Raw genomic sequence first — 18,574 nt, forward strand, 5'->3', positions numbered from 1 at the left:
ACTGTACTTCTTTCTCATTTTTTTCGCAAGTGGAAAAAAGACAAAAGACAAATTGCATGTCTCTTATCAAATTTGGAAAGACTGCTGGCGTAACTACCAGCTCACAGTGAAAGAAGCCAAAAGAGAATATCTGTCGGACCTTATTCTAGCTAACCGTCACAACCCACGCACACCATTTAAAACAATAGATTCTGTACTCAAACCCCCTCTGCCTATTTGCTCATATTCTTCACCCGAGATGTGCAACAGATTCCTTCAGTTTTTCATTGATAAGGTCTCTACAGCTAGGACTCCGGTCTCAAATACCGCATCTGACCCCTCTGTCCATGTTCCATGTTCAGCTGTACTAAATTCTTTTGAAACTGTGTCCTTGGCGCTTTTGGAGGATGTAGTTCGCCAGACGAAGCCATCTGGCTCCCCTTGCGACTCTCTTCCCCTGTACTTATTTCAGGAGGTTCTCCCGAGTGTTGGCGCATCGGTCTTGGATATCATCAACAGCAGCCTCTCTTCTGGTGTAGTTCCCCAACAGTTTAAACATGCTGTGGTCCAACCCTTGATCAAGAAACCTGGTCTTGATCCAGATGTGTTGTCAAGTTTCAGGCCCATTCCAAACTGCCTTTCATTTCCAAAATTCTGGAAAAAGTGGTGCACATGCAGTTGAAACTTTTCTTGGATGAACATAACATCTTGGAGGTCTTCCAGTCAGGTTTCAAGATGACGCTTCGCACGGAGTCAGCCCTGTTACGCGTTTCTAATGACATCCTCCTGGCAAATGACTCTGGAGACCACGTGTGTGTAGTTTTATTGGACTTAACTGCAGCATTTGATACAGTGGATCACAGTATTCTGCTGACTCGTTTGCAGCACTTGGTGGGCATTGGCAGCAGTACTCTTGAGTCGTTTAGGTCCTATCTAGCTGACAGAACCTTTTGTGTCAGCCTTGGCTGCTCTGAGTCACACACTGCTCCCCTGTCATGTGGTGTACCACAGGGCTCAATTCTGGGGTCTCTGCTGTTCTCACTGTATCTGCTCCTATTGGGTTCCATCTTAAGGAAACATGGTATTCCCTTCTACTGCTATGCAGATGACTGCCAGATCTTCTGCATCCTCCATTAAGCGCCTTCAGCTGGTCCAGAATGCCGCTGCTCGCCTCTTGACTGGTACTGGTAAGAGGGAGCACATAACTCCTACTCTGGCATCCCTTCACTGGCTCCCCATTCATTTTAGAGTTATTTTCAAGATCCTCCTCTTTGTTTTCAAATCTCTGAATAATCTCGCGCCACCTTACCTCTGTGAGCTCATCCGGCCCTACACACCTGCCCGACGCCTCAGGTCTGTGCACCAGACATTATTAGAAGTACCAAGAACTAAACTGAGGCCCAGAGGGGATCGAGCCTTTTCCGTTGCTGGTCCCTCTCTCTGGAATGACCTCCCGCTGAACATTCGGCAAGCCTCCTCACTGCCCATCTTCAAAGCCCTCCTCAAAACTCACTTGTATTCTTTGGCATTCGACTCAGCATGACTTAGATTTGTTCTTGGTTGTACTGTTTGGTGCTTTCTACCGCCTTTATTAGCGATTTGTCTTACTGTTTATTGTGCATGTTAAATTGCTCCATGTACAGCACTTTGTATGCAGTGATGGCTGTTTAAAGTGCTCTATAAATACTGATGACTTGACTTGACTTTCTAAACCACTCAGGACCTTTTCATGGTCTATTTCCACCCTCTCTTGGTGGAAAGTTGACACTGCAGTCAGTGAGATTTTTTTTTTCATGTGAGGAATATGGTCACATCTCATCACAGTGATTGTATGCTGGGCATAGTTTTGACACCGGGCGGCTGCCCTTCCCAATGCATCCCACTCATTTCAACACAGGCAGTGATTTGGAATTAGGATCCAGCATACAGATTAGGATGATTAGGAGGTGCAATAATGAGACCACCAAACTCCTCCCCCTCAATGCCTCAGTGATGCCTAGAAATTCTGTCCATAAATGTTATGAAAAGAAGCGGGAATTGAGGAAAACTTTGGCAGAGTCCTTTGCTCATTGAAAATGAATCAGAACAAAATCTGACATCAGTGCTAGAGGGACCGAACCCCGTGCTCCCAAACTACCCCCATCTCCCTGCCCCCCAAAACTCCGCAAGGCATTTGACCAAAACGGTCAAATGCCTTCTTCTCCAAGTCAACAGAACACGTAGACTGGTTGGGCAGGGGATTCTGCCAGACATTCCCAGCTAACCGTCACAATACGTTTGGGTCTGCCAGGTCGGTTGAGTATCTTCCCCTAAATAGGAGCCAAAACACCAGTAGGTCGTACTAGGCTGCGCCGCTCTCTTCACCCAAGTGGCCACAAATCCAATGGCACAACTACAAAGTCGATCTTTGAACTGCGACCTGGGTCCTCCTCCTCGTGGGCTCACCACCCGTGGAAGGGACCCAGAGGGGTCGGGTGAGCTGGTCGGCGGTAAAAGACAGAGATCTTGGCAGAGCCCCGTCTACAGAGCCCCAGCTTGCTTTCGGGTTATTAACCACCAAAATGTAATTGTGCTTCATGTCACAAAATACATAAATAAGATACTGTAAATGAACCTCAAACTAAACAGAAAGACCAAGCCAAGGGAACAGGCACTGATAAAAATAACTTGTGTTGTGTAAACATATGGAAACAAGATGCGTACCTGTTGGACACAATCCCGGGGTAGTAACTCTTTTGGTTCTCATCCACTTTCATATCACTCATGAAAACAAAGGCAGAGTGTCTGCCAAAGGCTCGGATAACACTTGAGCCAGTGATGGTCTCAGAGAAATGGGAATAAATGGGCGAGCGGCTGACAGACTCCAGACGCTTCAGCTGCCGAGATGTGGCAACGTAAAATCTCTTAAAGGCAGCAAGGGAAGAAAAACAAACGTGAGGTTCCAATCGAATTACGCAACTCAGGTTTACATATTGCAAAAACACATAAAACACGGTACAACATACACGCATACACACTGGCACAATCAGACACGCCATTAAAGCTGGCGCTAACAAAATACCTGCAACGAGTGTCAGATATCAAAGTAAATAAGTATATTAAAGGTTGTAAGCGCGATTTGAGCCCCTCTGAGGGTCGAGTCAACAACATGCAAATCCACTCTAAGCCTTAGTCAATATTTACAGACTGCACTGCATGTAAATATTAGGCTTGGACTGCAGGCGGTTTTTGTTGAGCATTATATTCTCACAATCACAAGAAGGACCTCGCAGTGGTCACTGCCTTGCGCCCTGATTAAAATGTGCTCCGCGTGTTAGAAGTAGTTTGGCTTTGATCGATATCCACAAAGCACTCACACACAGGGACACAAAAGACAGCGATATTAACAAGAGAAATGCCATGCAGGGAAAAATATCATGACAGTCCAAGAAATGATCAAGCTTGTTAGTACGGAATTAGAAAGAAAGCAAATGTTACAATGACCCACAGTCGTGTTTTCAAAATCCTTTGTCATTGTCCAATTCAGTTGTGTGCTCGCTTCATTCAAAATGATTAATGATCGTCATAATCACTTTTTAATCATTTTTGTCTGAAAAATGATACAACAATGAGAACGAAATTATCTAGTTGTAGTTCTCAATCACGTGAAGAGTATACTCGGAATTTCGATTACCGTAATTTACTAATTCGACAGAAAAGAAATAGGATCATTTATGAGCAGTTCTAATTACAACTGCCACCTTTTTTTCAGCAACAACATTCATCTGGATCTGATAACACAGCTATGATCTACTACAATCCTAAAGCTGCTCCAGTGGCAGGAATAATCTTTCCGAGGCACAGCATCTAATGAGACAACTTAAATGCCTGCTTGATGGAGACTCAATGCATGACGATACAATGAAATCTGCTAATAACACTCAAAGTAGGTCCCGAAGGAACATCCTTTCTCAAGATTTAGCTGGTATACCCCCAAACAGTGCAAATGTTGTGAAAATAGGTACAATTTCATGGTCTGACATATACCCAAGAAACACTGGAATAAGTGCCCCCATTTTAGCTCAACCATCCCCAATGAAATGAAACTAGCTAAACTTTATTTTCACTGATACCAACATCCCAGCAGTCAATCCAAAGATGCTGTATTATTATTTTTCTGCTCTTTGATGAGAATATAAACCAGACACTACCAGAGGGAAAAAAAACTAACGCATAAAAAATAACACGGAAAATAGTGAGTAAGGTAGGCCTCAGCTGTTTTTTTATGTTATCTTGACAGAATCTAAATGTGCTGAAGATTCTACTGTACACTTTGTAGAAACAGATCCCCCCCTCATTGTTCTGAACCCTTTCATGCACCAATAATGTTAACCTGTAACCTGATAGCATAATAAGATGTCCACTGTAGTAACCGCTGTCCCTGAGAGGGTTAAAGAGCGACAGTCTGTGTTAACACCACAAAGGTGCACATGCCGCCTTTGGCTTGTTTTGCATGAGCACAACACACAAAATATTCCAGATTATGGAGAAAAATGATCAACATATTTAATAACAAATTATTTCTGCCACCACAGCTTTCGGACTGCATTACCATTGCAGTTACTACATTAGTACAGTGGTACCTCTACTTACAAAATTAATTGGTTCTGGAAGAAATTTCTTAACTAGAAAATGTTGTAAATAGAGACGCGTAAATGCCCCAATTTGTTCCAAGCCCCCCCCCCCCCCCCCCCCCTCCAAAATTCAGACATGGATGTTTCCTAAAGGAAAAAAATGCATCAAAATATATAACAAATACATGTTCCAATTAGATTATTGCACAATAAATGAGAGTTTTGCATAGTGTAAAAAACAAAGAATAAAGAATAAAAATGATGGTCATCTAACTTTTAATTGCATCCTTGTCATTGGTTGCCCTCTTTAGTTCATATTCTCTCTCAGAAGTGTTTTTTGCATGCCGTTTTGTAAAGAACTGATCCGAGGACGTTTGCTTTTTAACAATCCTTCAAAAATGTCCAAGGCAAACATTAGCATCGTGAGCGATCACCTGACTGGTGAACACTTTTTCTGGGTGATTCATATTTACGTAAAACTATCGGAACGCCTTATGACCCGACGAGGATGCTACATAGACAAGACACTCCATATCTATCTATCTATCTACAAATAGACACATTCGGTAGAGGGGTCCCTCTTAGCCAACGGGATGCCAGGATGATGCTCGGTAATAGCCAATGGCAGAGCAGCTATAAGTATGTTGTTATAATTCGAGGTATCACTATATCTATGATTTTTGCAAAACTCCCTCAGAAGATTATAAATATCACCAAGTGAACCGTGACGTATGAGACGGTCTAGACCTAACATCTGACCACTAAACGCACAAAAATTTGCTCCCACTCAAAGAACAGTTTACAGCACACTTTCTCATCCGCAACACGGTCAGACATGCACGAAACAGACTTGTTGACTATTTACCTGAACCCACCAATAGAACACCATTAACGGGGCTACGACTATGAGGAACATGGGGGTGAGTGCAGAGCATATGAGCAGCACATTCAGTGTGTACCAGAAAGTGCGCATCCATATGTCAATTTGATGTGGGAGCTGGGAGTCTATGGCATCCATGTCTTTGCTGAAGCGGTTTATTAACCGCCCAATGGGGGTGCTCTCAAAGAAAGCCTGCGGCGCTCGCAGGACCCCCTGGAGCAGGTTGCGGTGCATGAGCTTGGCTGCCCGTACCATACTGTAGGCCTGGGACAACATGCAGTTAGCCAACATCAGCAGACCTGCGAGAAGGGGAGTAAGCAGGATAAAGGGGTAAGGTGTGGGGAGGGTGGGTGTACGGGGACAGGGACGGGGGGCAGGGGGGGGGGGGTCAACACAACAACTGTGTTAATGGATTTGGATCCGGATCTTATCAAGTAAAATCCTCTGAATGTAGGTATCAGTGCATTTTCCACAGCCATGAGCCTTAGCCTGCAATACGCCGACCCATAATGAAATGAAGATATTGAGCTGTAAAAAGCATAATCATATTTTTCTTTCGCTCAAATAAGAGGGCACTTCCACCATTAAGAAAATTTACGATTAAAAAAAAAATGTGTAAAGTAACTGAAGTACAATTCTGCCGTTACCCGATTCTCGAATGACCTTAAAATTTATTATTATTATATTATTATTAAAAGTGAGTGACTATTTCGAAGCTGTGAATTCAGTTGCATCAGTCCAACTCCGCCACTACAAGGAGCCATAGTTTTATCGATTATGTATTTTTTACGCTTGCGTTTTGAAGAAGAATGTGGGTGTGACAAGAAAGCAGAATGAATTGGTTAGATGAATCAAAGCAGCAATGCTCAGCGTGGAGAAAGCTGTTGAAAAAAAAAAGAAGAAGATGAAAACAAAGACCAAACACTGGAGCATTAGAACAACTGCAAACATGCACACAGCATGCATTGTTTTCCGTTTCGCTGAATACCTGGACAAAGATGTATACGAAAGCCAGGGGTGCTATGACAACCGCAAAGATGGGAGTGCTGGAAATGATGACAATTATGGTGGAGAGAGACACAAAAAAGGTGACCAGGAACATGAGCACAGTAGAAGGCAAGGTCTCATCGATCAAGTAGATGTCTTTGGAGAAGCGGTTGATGATGCGTCCTATGGGAGTGGTGTCAAAAAACGACTGGAGTGTGTGAAGTTTGTTGACGAGCAGGTTATGGTGCAGCTTCCGCGCTGCCCCGATGTTTCCCATTGCAAATGTAAAGGAAGAGATCATGACCAGGACACCTACGATTGATTTCAGAGAAGAGGGGGGTTTCATTGTCAATTGATAAAATAGTTGATGCATGCCTGCAGTGCAAGGTTGTAAAAGGAACATTCACTGAAATGTTTTTTTTAAAGCATTGAACAACATAATGCATCACATTCACAGAAGTAATTCAGAAAGCCATATGAATAAGATTTTAGATTAGAACATGCATTTTTCTCCAACAGCACAATTTCTACACCTGAGCTATTAAATCCTATAAAGTTTGCGTTTTGGGATGTTTTTGTGTTATTTTTGCGATGGCACCACAGAAATCTAGAACCCAAATTAACCCTTTCAGGCACAATGGTTATGACAGTGGACAGCTTATCAGGGTGCATGAAAGGGTTAATTGATTTTTTTTTATATACGGTGAAGAAAAATGCAACACTATTGTTTTTGCTCCCATTTTTCATGAGTTGGATTTCAAGATCTAAAGCAGGGGTGTCAAACTCATTTTTGTCGCGGGCCACATATTAGCGTGCCAGTACAAAAAACATTTTAAACCCATTCCTCTTCCTGCTTGACTCATGGGGGCAATTAAATGATTGTGATGCATCATCACTAAAAAATGACGCCCCCCGTATGCATTCACCCTTTCTAGCTAGCGGCCATCGATGCATTTAGAAGTCCATTACATTTAAAGTGGTTAACTTTCTTTCTATGAAACCTTTCATGCACCCTGTAACCTGATAATGTGATAAGCTGTCCACTGTCGTAACCGCTGTCCCTGAAATGGTTAAACAGTTCATGAATATTTAGGTTGAAAACCTCAAAACGCAGAATTCCTGTGGCATTTAGGGGCAGAGAAATAAATCTTTTTGGGGTTTTTTCAAAAAGAAGAAAAAATCCTTTGAAAGCTGAAAAAGTCAACCTGTGGCCCTGGAAAGCATTATGTTTGACATTAAAGGTTTCGCTTAATGTCAATTAATTCATGTACAACCCAAAATAGCCGCTTTAAAGATTCAAGCGCGGGTTGATTGAGCTGTCAACTTATCCAAATGTTAATTCAGGCAGCACACTTGATTGGAAAAGTTTGAAAATGGAGAACAAATCTTGAATGATTCAACATTAAATGTGATATTTTCAATTGACTAATTGTCACCTTTGCCTTGGAACGAATCGAGGGGAAACTGTCATATAAAAGTGTTTTCTTAAGGAAAAGCTGAAATCACCTCATTGCATTGCAAATCACACAACAGTGGTAAACTCAGGCAGCATCAAGCAAAGCTGCATGATGGCGGAGTCACTTTCATAGACGCATTGATCAATCTGTGTCCACTAGAGAGCCGTCGCACACCACGTTACCATATTTTCCGCATAACAAGGCGCATCTAAAAACACAAAATTTTCCCAAACGCTGACACCCTATACGCCGATGCGCTTTATGTATGGGGTTCCCCAGTCTTTTTATATTCCCCATTGAATTGTTTCCCCGTTAGTGTTCCTATGTCATCTAGTGGTGATTATTAGCAGGAACCACTTGCAACCTAAATGGGTTCTGCCCGACACTAATTGACATGTGCATTCGCCAACACACACTCAAGCAGACGACAACTACTGAGTGAGCTCTGCGCAAAAGCAGAGTTACGACTATGACTAAACGACTAAATATGACTGAACGACTGACTAGACGAATGAAATATGAGACAAGCATGACTTCTAAGGATATTTAGCCCCTTGTGGATGTTACCCCACAAGGTTTGTGTGCCTTTTTGTTCAATCAATTGTCTTCATAACTTTTGTCTTTCATTTATTGGTTTGTAATGCCATTTGTATTTATATGTTTCATGTCTGCGCCCAGTTCTCAGGGTTTTGTTTCAGTTGCAGCAGTTGTAAAGGCTCTACAGAAATAAAGGGAAATATTGTATTGAATTCCCTTTAGCGTAGCGCCATCTAGTGGATGCATAGCCCAACCACAGCCAATCTTGTAGCTTCTATTCTATTCGCCTTATAATGCAGTGCACCCTACATATGAAACCATTTTGGAAATAAGCTATTCATTGAAGGCGCGCCTTAAAATCCGAAGCGCCTTATCGTGCTAAAATACGGTAAGTGAATAAATTGAAACCACTTTCATACTGTCAGAACAAAACAATAAAAAAAATACATTACAGTTTCTTACCTTGTGTAATTCCAAGTGCTGCGTACACACCCACCCTCATATTAACATTGTCCGCAGTCCGATTTTGCAAGGCATCGTTGGTCCACTCACTGAGCCAAATGTTTCCTCCAATTGCAGCTGCACTCTGGCAGCCATATAAAATGCAGATCAGCACAGACAGGAGCACTCCCACTGCCTTTGCGTACTCAAGGTAGACCTTTAGCTTGACCTGAAGGATAGACCATTGTTAAAATGCAAAAACAAGTGATGATGGGGTGACCAATTTTGATACAGAACGTGGTGAGTGATTGTAGCGACAAGTGCTAAAAACAGACTAACCCTGCCTGTTTCTGCAGTCTCTGCCTGGATGAGTTTCTCCATCCCATGTTGCTGCTTCTTTTCTTGTGGCTCTGGGTGCTTCTTCTGACTGCAGCCATGCCTCCTCACTGACCGGGACTTAGATGTCTCACCATCTGCTGAAATGATGCTGATTTGCCTTCAATGAAAAGAAATTCTGTCAGTTGTGTACAGAAGCGTACACATTTTTTTTTAAAGTGCAACCTGATGAGTGTCACTTCTAGCGGCGAGCTACAGAAGGCATTCTCAATCCAAGGTATGAATTTGCCCGCAGGTAGAGATTGGCATTGAATGTTGCAGACCACTGACAAAGCCTACGCTACTAATAAGCTACGGCTGGATAGCGAACGTGGCTAAACATGATGAAAAGGCAAAGGTTTGCTTTACATCCGGCGGCTACAAAGCATACGTCAAATCACTAACCATCGCCGCCACGGCAACTAAAAAAATCTACATTTTTGTAAGTAGCTTTATGACGAAGGCAAAGGGAAGACGGGGAGAAAGATGAGAAGCCATGCTAATTACTAAGCTAATGCAGTCGCAAAACCCCAAAATAAGTGCTTGTGTGATACAGTGCACTTGTCATCTAGCTGGAACCACGATACAGCGACAAAGAAGTTAATTTGAACAGCAACATACCAATCAACTTATGTAAACGTGGAGAAAATAGTACAGAATAACACAGACAGCAACCGAAGACGGGAAATGACAGACGATGTCAACGAATACATCAGCTGCGGGAGAAGTACACAAAATGTTGTCTGTGCATTAACTACCCAATCCAAGCTACCAGCAACGTGATTTGTTATTTTGAATGCTTATTCATTTTTACGTTTGAGATCTGATTAATTGAATACACTTGCTTTCTTGTCAACAGTTAAAAACGGAATCAGTCATCAAAGTCCAATTTATCCATGGCCCCAGTAATTTGAATGAATTATAGAAAATTCATCTCAAAGTCAATTGTACTGTTTTCACAACAAATATCAGCATTTTATTTGTACTATTTTGCATGAGGGAGTGTTGACTTTGACTAGAGATTTGCGCAATAAATGCCATCCCAATAAATATTGTTTCGTTAGTATGTCAGTATTTATTTTATCAATTTATCTTATTAAAAGGAAGAAAAATTACTGTATTCAGAAATGATTCACTTTGTATATATATATTTTTTATTTAAAAATATTTTTTACCTTGAATTTTGTATTGTGATATGCAAAGTACATTGTTACCATGAAGGATGCAATTGATTAGCAATTATAATTATTATTACTTAAATGCTCTGTGTGTGCTTTGGGCTCTGAAAAGTCGTACAAATGTTGAAATGTGGTAACATGTTTATCATACCTGATGAAGTTTCTCTTCGCTTCATTAATTCCCGGTTCACTCTGCACCATGTCCATGTGGTTACTAAGGGCATCTTCTGGGAACAAATCTTCGTCATCGATTATTTCCTCTGCAAAAACATGAAGCAAATTAATATATCAATCTGAAAATTAAACATTGCAACAATTATTAGCTGATGGTTTGAGAATATGATGTATGAAAAAAAAATCTACCTGTGGCCTCATCTTCGTCTACGAAGTCCTCCAGAGCATAATTTCTGAGAAATTCAGCAAATGCTCCATTCTGCTTGAGCAGCTCTTGATATGAGCCCATCTCTGACACTCTTCCATCCACCATGACCACTATATTGTCCACCTGGGGCAGGTAACTAATGCCATGTGTCACCAGAATACGCGTCTAGGGTAAAAAACAGGTAAAAATAATAATTGGAAGAATAAGAAATGTCACTGTCTCCATCATAAGAGATTTAGAGAAAGTATAGACAGGGACATGCACAGTTAAGTGAAGACGAGTCAGTGAGAATCAACCTCCCCCAAAGCTTAAACATGTATCAAATAGGATACTGCACAAAAACAAATGAATAAAAAAAATTAATACTGCATTTCCTGCACTATAAGGCGCTTCGGATTATCAGGCGCACCTTCAATGAATGGCCTATTTTAAAACTGTTTTCATATATAGGACGCACTGCATTATAAGGTGTATAGAATAGATGCTACTATAGTGGCTGCTGTTGCGTTATACATCCACTAGATGGTGCTACACTAAAGAAATTACAATACAATACAATAAAATACAGCTTTAGTTATATAGAGCCTTTTATATTTTATATAGCCTTCACAACCGTTGCAACTGGAACAAAGCCACGATATTTGGTCGCACACATGAATTATATAAATACAAATGGCATTACAAAACAATAAATGAAAGACAAATGTTATGAAGATAATTGATTCAACAAAAAGGCACACCAACCCAGTGGGCTCACATTCACATCCACAAGGGGCTAAATATCCTTAGAAGTCTTTCTTGTCTCCTTCTTTCTTCATTTAGACAGTAGTTAACTATGCTTTTGGTATTATCTTTGTTTCATAATGGCTCTGCAGAGCTCACAAAGTACTTGTCTTGAGTGTGTTTAGGTGAATGCACATGTCCATTAGTGTCAGGCAGAACCCTTTTTCGTTGCAATTGGTTGCTGCTAATAATCACCACTAGATGGAACTGGAACACTAACAGGGGAACAATTCAATGGGGAATTTAAAGAGACTTTAACACCATATATAAGGAACATCGGATTATAGGGCGCACGGTCAGCTTTTGAGAAAATTGAATGCTTTTAGGTGCGCCTTATAGTGCCGAAAATATGGTACTTGATAGTGACCCACCTTGCCCTTTAGTGCTCCTTCTGGACCTATTAGGTTGTCAAATATGTGTTTGGACACATGGGAGTCAACAGCAGACAACGGGTCATCCAGCAGGTAGACATCTGCATCACAATATAGAGCTCGGGCGAGGCTGACCCTCTGTCTCTGGCCTCCAGAGAGATTGATGCCCTGTTGTGTCAGCAGGCAACATTAAAGAGATATTTAGTTATTGTAGAATACAGGCAATTTTGATACCCCCATATGTTTGTCATAATTACAAATCTTCTCTCAATGGACAGGAGTAAAAACAAAAAGAAATGGAAGTACCTTTTCTCCTATTTCCGTCATGTCTCCTCCTGGCAAAACCTCCAGGTCAGGGGTTAAGGCGCAGGCCTCCAAAACGCAACGGTACTTTTGTTCATTGTACGGTTTCCCAAACAGGATATTATCACGCAGCGTGGCATTCTGTATCCAGGCCTGCTGAGGAACGTAGGCCACTGATCCCTGACAAAAAAACATTCCCAAACATTCATGATTCTTGTTATGAACCCTTTCCGGGACAGCGGTTACTACAGTGGACAGTTTATCATGTTATGTTAATTTGTACTGCAAAAATGTTAGCATCAATGGTGGAAAAACAAGATTAACTGCTCCTTGTTTGCATGTCAAACAAGATATTGAGTGTAGGCATACCCGAATGGAAACATCTCCTTCAAGTTTCTCCATTTCACCCAGCAGTGCAGAAATCAGTGAGGACTTCCCACAGCCAACATGGCCCACCACTGCCAGCAGGGAGCCGTGAGGCACCAACACGTTGATGCTTGAAAGAACAAAGTCAATAGTAATGACCTCTCTCTGCTTATGAACAAAAAGAATACAAGCGTGTATGTAACTTGGCAAGACATACTCGTGCAACACAGGAGAATCTTCTTTGGCCCAGGTGAATTTCCCATCGACAACAGTGACTGAAAAATCTATCAAGTAAAACATTATGCAAACATATTTTGAGCATGACTCATAATTTCGCAAACATCAATAGCCTCTTCACACCCAAAGTCACTGGGTGAAAGTTACAAGCAGGAAATAGTTACTCGACACGCATGCGGACAACCTGCAATCTTCCACGAGTTGATGAGCTAGCGTGACGATGCATATATTCGAAGGCATGACTCATCTCTTTAAGTGAAGTGCGCAGGCATGAAACGATGACACGTGTACTGTGTTTGCTCTTGCCTGACGCTGTGTTCTTTCTGTCCACTGAATTTGGATCCAACTCATCATGACTCAAGAAACTCTGGATTCGCTTCAGGGAGACGCTTGTCTGCAATGCAGAATAAACACGTGTTCAGTGTAAACTGAAACTGGTGATCAAGGAATTTTTTTTTTTTTTTTGCTCTTATGACCTGAATTATGCAAAAATAACTTGTTTTAAATAACCACAAACACAAACAGAATTGTTCTCGCGCCCTAAGCTGACGCAGGCAGAGAGAGAAAGAGGCTAAGAGAAGTTATGGCCCACCTGTACGAGGCTGCTTATAACTTGAGGGAGCATGTTGAGAGGGAAACGAAGGATATTAAACAGAGAGAGTGACACAAAGGCCTTCTCCGCATCCAGGATGTTGTTCTCATCCACCGTCACATACACAGCAAATGTTGTCAGTGCAACCTGAGGACGCATCAACAAATGGACTGGTGAGAAACAACAGTTTACTGTCGACAGAAACACAAGTCTCACTCAAAATAATCTGATCTTCAACAGCTGGTGATCGATAATTATTTCAATGGGAAATACAGTGGGACCTCTACTTATGAACAACTTTTCAAATGAATTTTTCAAGTTACAAAACACCTCAACAGGAAAATATTGCCTCCGGTTACAAAAGAAATTTCAAGATACGAAAGGTAAAAACACTCGCAGCGTCGAGTTTCCTGAACGCAACATACTTATAGTTGCTCTGCCATTGGGTATTACCAAGCATCATTCTGGCATCCCATTGGTTAAGAGGGTACCTCTACTCTATGTGTCTGTGTGTGTAGATAGATAAATAGATAGATGTGGCTATGCAGTGACCTCGTCATTTGCCCCTCGGGCCATGAGGCATTCCAATAGTTTGACAAAAATGTGAATCACCAGTCGAGCGATCGCTCACTATGCTAATGTTTCCCTTGGACATATTCGAAGTACTGTATTATTAAAAGCCGACAAAAGCAGACGTCCTTTGCTCAGTTCTTTACAAAACAGCAGGCAAAAACCACTTCTGAAAGAGAATATGAACTAAAGAGGGCAATAAAAACAATGAGGACACAGTTAAAAGTTAAATGGACATTATTTTTATTCTTTACTCTGCTCTTTGTTTTTTTACATGATGCACAACTCTCATTTATTGTGCAATAATCTAATTGTAACATGTATTTGTTACATATTTTGATGCATTTTTATGCTTTAGAAAACATTTAGGTCTGAATTTTTTGGGGGGCAGGGGGCTTGGAACGGATTAGGGCATTTACATGGAAAACGCGTCTCAACACGATTTTCTAGATTGCTTGTCTTGAGTAGGGTAACGGCTCTGTATAGCCTGAACTGGTCCCCATTCAATAGCAGGGCACATACGGAATAAATAAGACAACTATTCACACTCTCATTTGCACCAATAGAAACTTTCGAGTGTTCAAATGCACTTAACATGCATGTTTCTGGTACATGTACACGAGAGGAAGGAAGAGGCAAGATTTGAACTCAGAACTTAACGACTGTGATGCAAACGACATACTTCTCCCCTGAGCTGCCCTGAGTAAATATTAACTTATTTAAAACATTGCGAGACTGCAAAAAGAGTTGGGTTGTTAGATAACGTACCTGTTTGTTTATACAAATGAACGCAAGATCTGTTTTGATGCCCCTTTGTTTGAAAGATCTACCGGGTACTCAAACAGATGGTGTCTGGCTGAAGATAAACTGTTAAAACAGAACACGAGCCGGACCTCTATGAAACACAGGATTGCACTTTTTCAAATTTAAGTCTTTTACTTTGGGATTTCATTGAGTTTATGGTTAAATCTGTGGTTGGTGATTATTCTCATTATTTTTAAATTAACCTATAAGCGGTGAAAAATGGATGGATGGATGGTTTTCATTTCTGTGTCAATATTGAGCTATCTGGTCATGTTGCAAAGTGGTACAGTGGTACCTCTACTTGACAACGTCTCTTCAAACGAAATTTTCAAGTTACGAAATGCCTCAACAGGAAAATATTGCCTCTTGTTACAAAAGACATTTAAAGACATGAAAGGTAAAAATACTAGTTTCCTGAATGCAAAATGAACAAAAGAGGGCAAAAAACGATGACGATGCAGTTAAAAGTTAAATGACCATTTTTATTCTTTCCACTACTCTTTGTTTTTGACATTTTATGCTTGATCAAACATTTATGTCTGAATTTTGGGGGTTTTGGAACGGATTAAGGCATTAACATGGAAAATGTGTCTCTACTTACAAAATGTTCTGAAGAAATTTCTTCCAGAAAACATTCATTTCATAAGTAGAGGTAGAACTGTACAGTATTTATTTGGCGTGTTCAAGTATAAATTCAGTTTGAAGGACTCTGATTTTACGTTCAACAAGTCTGTCAACAAAGCAATTTTAATTGAGTCATGTGACAATTAGCTCAGTGTTTCAGCAAGCCTCAGAAAAAGAACAGCTTGCAGGCCTCTAAAGAAAGAGCATACCAAAAAAGGCGCACTCGTCCAAGCCAGGGTCGACAATGCTCCCAAATAGGCCGCCTTCTTTAGCACATTGAGCTCCTTCTGCCGGATGGCCAACACCTTTTCCTTGAAGGAATTCTCCCAGGCGTACAGCTTCAGCACTTTGATGCCGTTAAGGATCTCATTCATGAGTTTAATACGGCTATCTTTGTGCTGCATCTGCTCCACCTGGAAACAAATACAAATGCAAAATGAGCGTGCGAAAATATGATCAGAAAACGACTAGTTGCTAATTGATCAAAAAAATGTTGTGTGTATTGTGGATGATAATTCAATATCCGTGTAAGGATGCGCAAAGAAAAGTACAACAGCAGAATTACATGACAAAAAGTTAGAAAATAACTGCCGATCAATACCTGGTAGGCACGATTCTTCACGGCAATCACAGCATTGAATGGAATTAGCAGGATCATCACAGCGACTCCAGCCAGAACTGAGGGCCCCAGATTCTAGAAGCAAAGTCACTGAGAATAAATCACACAAGCAACATAAGCATTGCGCAAAAGAAGTGATGTTGTATATATATTCAAATACTTGATACAGCTATGCACAATAATCACTTTCTCTGGTTTTACTATTGATGTTTAAGTATAATTTTTGTATTATTTAAACAACTACTGCCATTTCTTTTGTCAGAAATAAAACATTTGTCAATGTTTTAATAGAAATGCTATGTTTCAGAAGCGTGGTCACAATTACTTAATATCGGTTAGTAGTCAATAGTTGAGTACTGGACCTGCTATCGGTCTGGAAAAAAAGGGACATCGAACGTCCCGATTTAAAAAGAAATAAACCAAAATCAATCGATCAGAGCAATCAATCGATCAGAGCAATCAATCTTAATAATGGATGGATTTATGGGTAGATTTGAATAAAAACAAAACAACATTGTCAAGATACTGTACAAACCACACGACTAAAGTACCTGCCAGAGAAAGTATAGTGCAAGCATAATCTGAAGAGGAGCAGACCACAGCATGTTGAGGAAGGTGGTGAGGTCCATGAACCTCTGAGCATCCACGGACATCAAGTTAACCACCTCTCCCACCGTAGATGAGCGTTTGGCAGCGTTCGTTATTACTAACGACTGCAGATGACGGACAAAGAAAAAAAAAAGCATTGTCACAAAAATTGTGGCACAAGTCGAAAGCATAGTAAATGTGTGAGTATTTACCTTTCGGTAGATAGCCCCGATGAGAGCTGTGCGTACATGCATGCCAGTGACAAAACAATACTGAAAGTGTTGGTGGAGGATGAGCGTTTGCAAAAACGCTGTGAAGAACATGAGGAAGGCCAGCGAGTAACCCCACCAGTCAGGGACACCTTTTTGCTTCGTAAAGGATATCAACATTCTGTAAGAAAGGCAAATATGTATACTCAACAAAACGGAGGTTTTCCTGAACGCTGATTTTAACTCAAGTAAAGCGCAGAGTTGCATTTTATGTAACAAAAGAGCTGTGCAGAAACAGTTTGATTGATTGACTGAAAACTCCAAGGATTCAAAGTACACTGCATGACTTTCAAATAAATTGGCAATGAATCTGTCATGATCCGGTTCTTGTGTCAGCAGGCGGCAGGCGAGGGCTTTCCCTTCAGTGTGCACACCTGCTGCCAATCATCGTTAGTCACGTATTGAAGGACTGAGAAGATGGCTGCTACTTGTCGGATTATTGACCTTGTTGCTGCTGGTGCTCAAGTGTTGTTCTTCTAGATCTCTCGATCTCGTCTTAGTCATTTTTGTTCCTTAGTTCCATGGTTTTTTTCGTGTGACTTGTCATTTTGTTTGTTTTCTCTGTGTTCCGCCTTTTGGAGATTCCATTTTTTCGTGGGTCCTGGTGACCAGTGTTTCGCGTTTTTGAGAATACAAATTTTTGTTATCGAATTTTGTCCGTGTCAGCATTTCAGGGATACTAAACATTATTCGGTTTGTTGTTGAACCTGACAGAATCATTCAACATACTTAACTGGTATTTTCTTTTTCAAAGAGAAGCAGATCCGCGTGTGATTTTTTTCTTTTAACCCTTTGATAAAAGTTTTGAATTCTATGAAAGGCAAAATTGATCAAGATTTTCATTAAAATCTGGGGGCGAAAACATTGCCTCTTAATTGTAAATAAGGTTAGTCCACAAAAAGTGAGTGTGGGAATATTGTGTTGTGAGTCACAAATATTGCAATTTTTAAAAAATTGTTGGGAAATTTAAATCCTGCTTGAAATTAGACAGCAGTGGAGCCTTAGCAGAGGACAAGGTTCCCCTGTCCTTCAAGGAGGTTCTGGGCCAAGCCATGCCACAAATAACAAAAATCTGTTAGTAATTAACACCTGCTCCCCACTCATGTAATACTTTTATTGCTTTGGCCTGAGCGCAAAAATAGCAAATATAACGAAAAGCCGACAAATAGATGACTTTTCAAATGCAAAATTATAAAGGTCCGAGGGTTTACTTGAAGGTCAATTCTATTCACCTGAGCAGCTGAGGGTTAACAAACGTGATGATATCCTGCAGAAGCTTGTAAGCTGAACCAATCAGGAAGTAAGGTCCAAAGGCTTTGATGAGCGAATATAAAAACGATGGCTGGCGGGGTAAAACTTGGCGAGTGGACAGCAGCACTTCAGCCTCTTCTGGGCTAGTTCCACTTTCTTCTCCTATGTGGTTGCTGGTGGATGGTGGAGGCTTGGAATAGACAACGTCATTGGATGTATTCTGTTTACTGGAAAGAGCACATTGTTCATTGGAAATAGTAGTTGGTAAAAGTAAGGGTTACATTTCGGTACCTGACACGTTTGATCTGTGTTTTGTCCCATTTTGCCACGTTTGTGACGGGTGTCAAAGCAAGCTTAGGGTTATGCTA

At 41.0% G+C, this 18,574-nt stretch overlaps 1 protein-coding gene across 7 annotated transcripts in view; it reads right to left on the reverse strand.

The window, feature by feature from the left end:
- Positions 1–18,574, reverse strand: part of LOC127604112 (ATP-binding cassette sub-family C member 3-like) — a 56,762-nt gene that overhangs the window by 11,984 nt on the left and 26,204 nt on the right. For 2 of the 7 annotated variants that reach the window (XM_052070972.1, XM_052070971.1), the window contains 17 exons: positions 18,188–18,433; positions 16,899–17,076; positions 16,650–16,811; positions 16,081–16,173; positions 15,689–15,892; positions 13,482–13,628; positions 13,196–13,283; positions 12,870–12,936; positions 12,656–12,782; positions 12,290–12,466; positions 11,984–12,151; positions 10,811–10,994; positions 10,599–10,707; positions 9,234–9,390; positions 8,916–9,123; positions 5,458–5,771; positions 2,683–2,882 (listed from right to left, as the gene is read on the reverse strand). In XM_052070972.1, the coding sequence (XP_051926932.1) occupies positions 2,683–2,882; positions 5,458–5,771; positions 8,916–9,123; positions 9,234–9,390; positions 10,599–10,707; positions 10,811–10,994; positions 11,984–12,151; positions 12,290–12,466; positions 12,656–12,782; positions 12,870–12,936; positions 13,196–13,283; positions 13,482–13,628; positions 15,689–15,892; positions 16,081–16,173; positions 16,650–16,811; positions 16,899–17,076; positions 18,188–18,433 (2,829 nt within the window). Of the gene's footprint in view, positions 1–2,682; positions 2,883–5,457; positions 5,772–6,460; positions 6,772–8,915; positions 9,124–9,233; positions 9,391–10,598; positions 10,708–10,810; positions 10,995–11,983; positions 12,152–12,289; positions 12,467–12,655; positions 12,783–12,869; positions 12,937–13,195; positions 13,284–13,481; positions 13,629–15,688; positions 15,893–16,080; positions 16,174–16,649; positions 16,812–16,898; positions 17,077–18,187; positions 18,434–18,574 lie in introns of those variants that run through there. The other 5 variants (XM_052070973.1, XM_052070975.1, XM_052070974.1 and 2 more) reach the window with 5 other exon arrangements.

Source organism: Hippocampus zosterae, chromosome 7 (genome assembly GCF_025434085.1).
Source record: "Hippocampus zosterae strain Florida chromosome 7, ASM2543408v3, whole genome shotgun sequence".
NCBI lineage: Eukaryota > Metazoa > Chordata > Actinopteri > Syngnathiformes > Syngnathidae > Hippocampus > Hippocampus zosterae.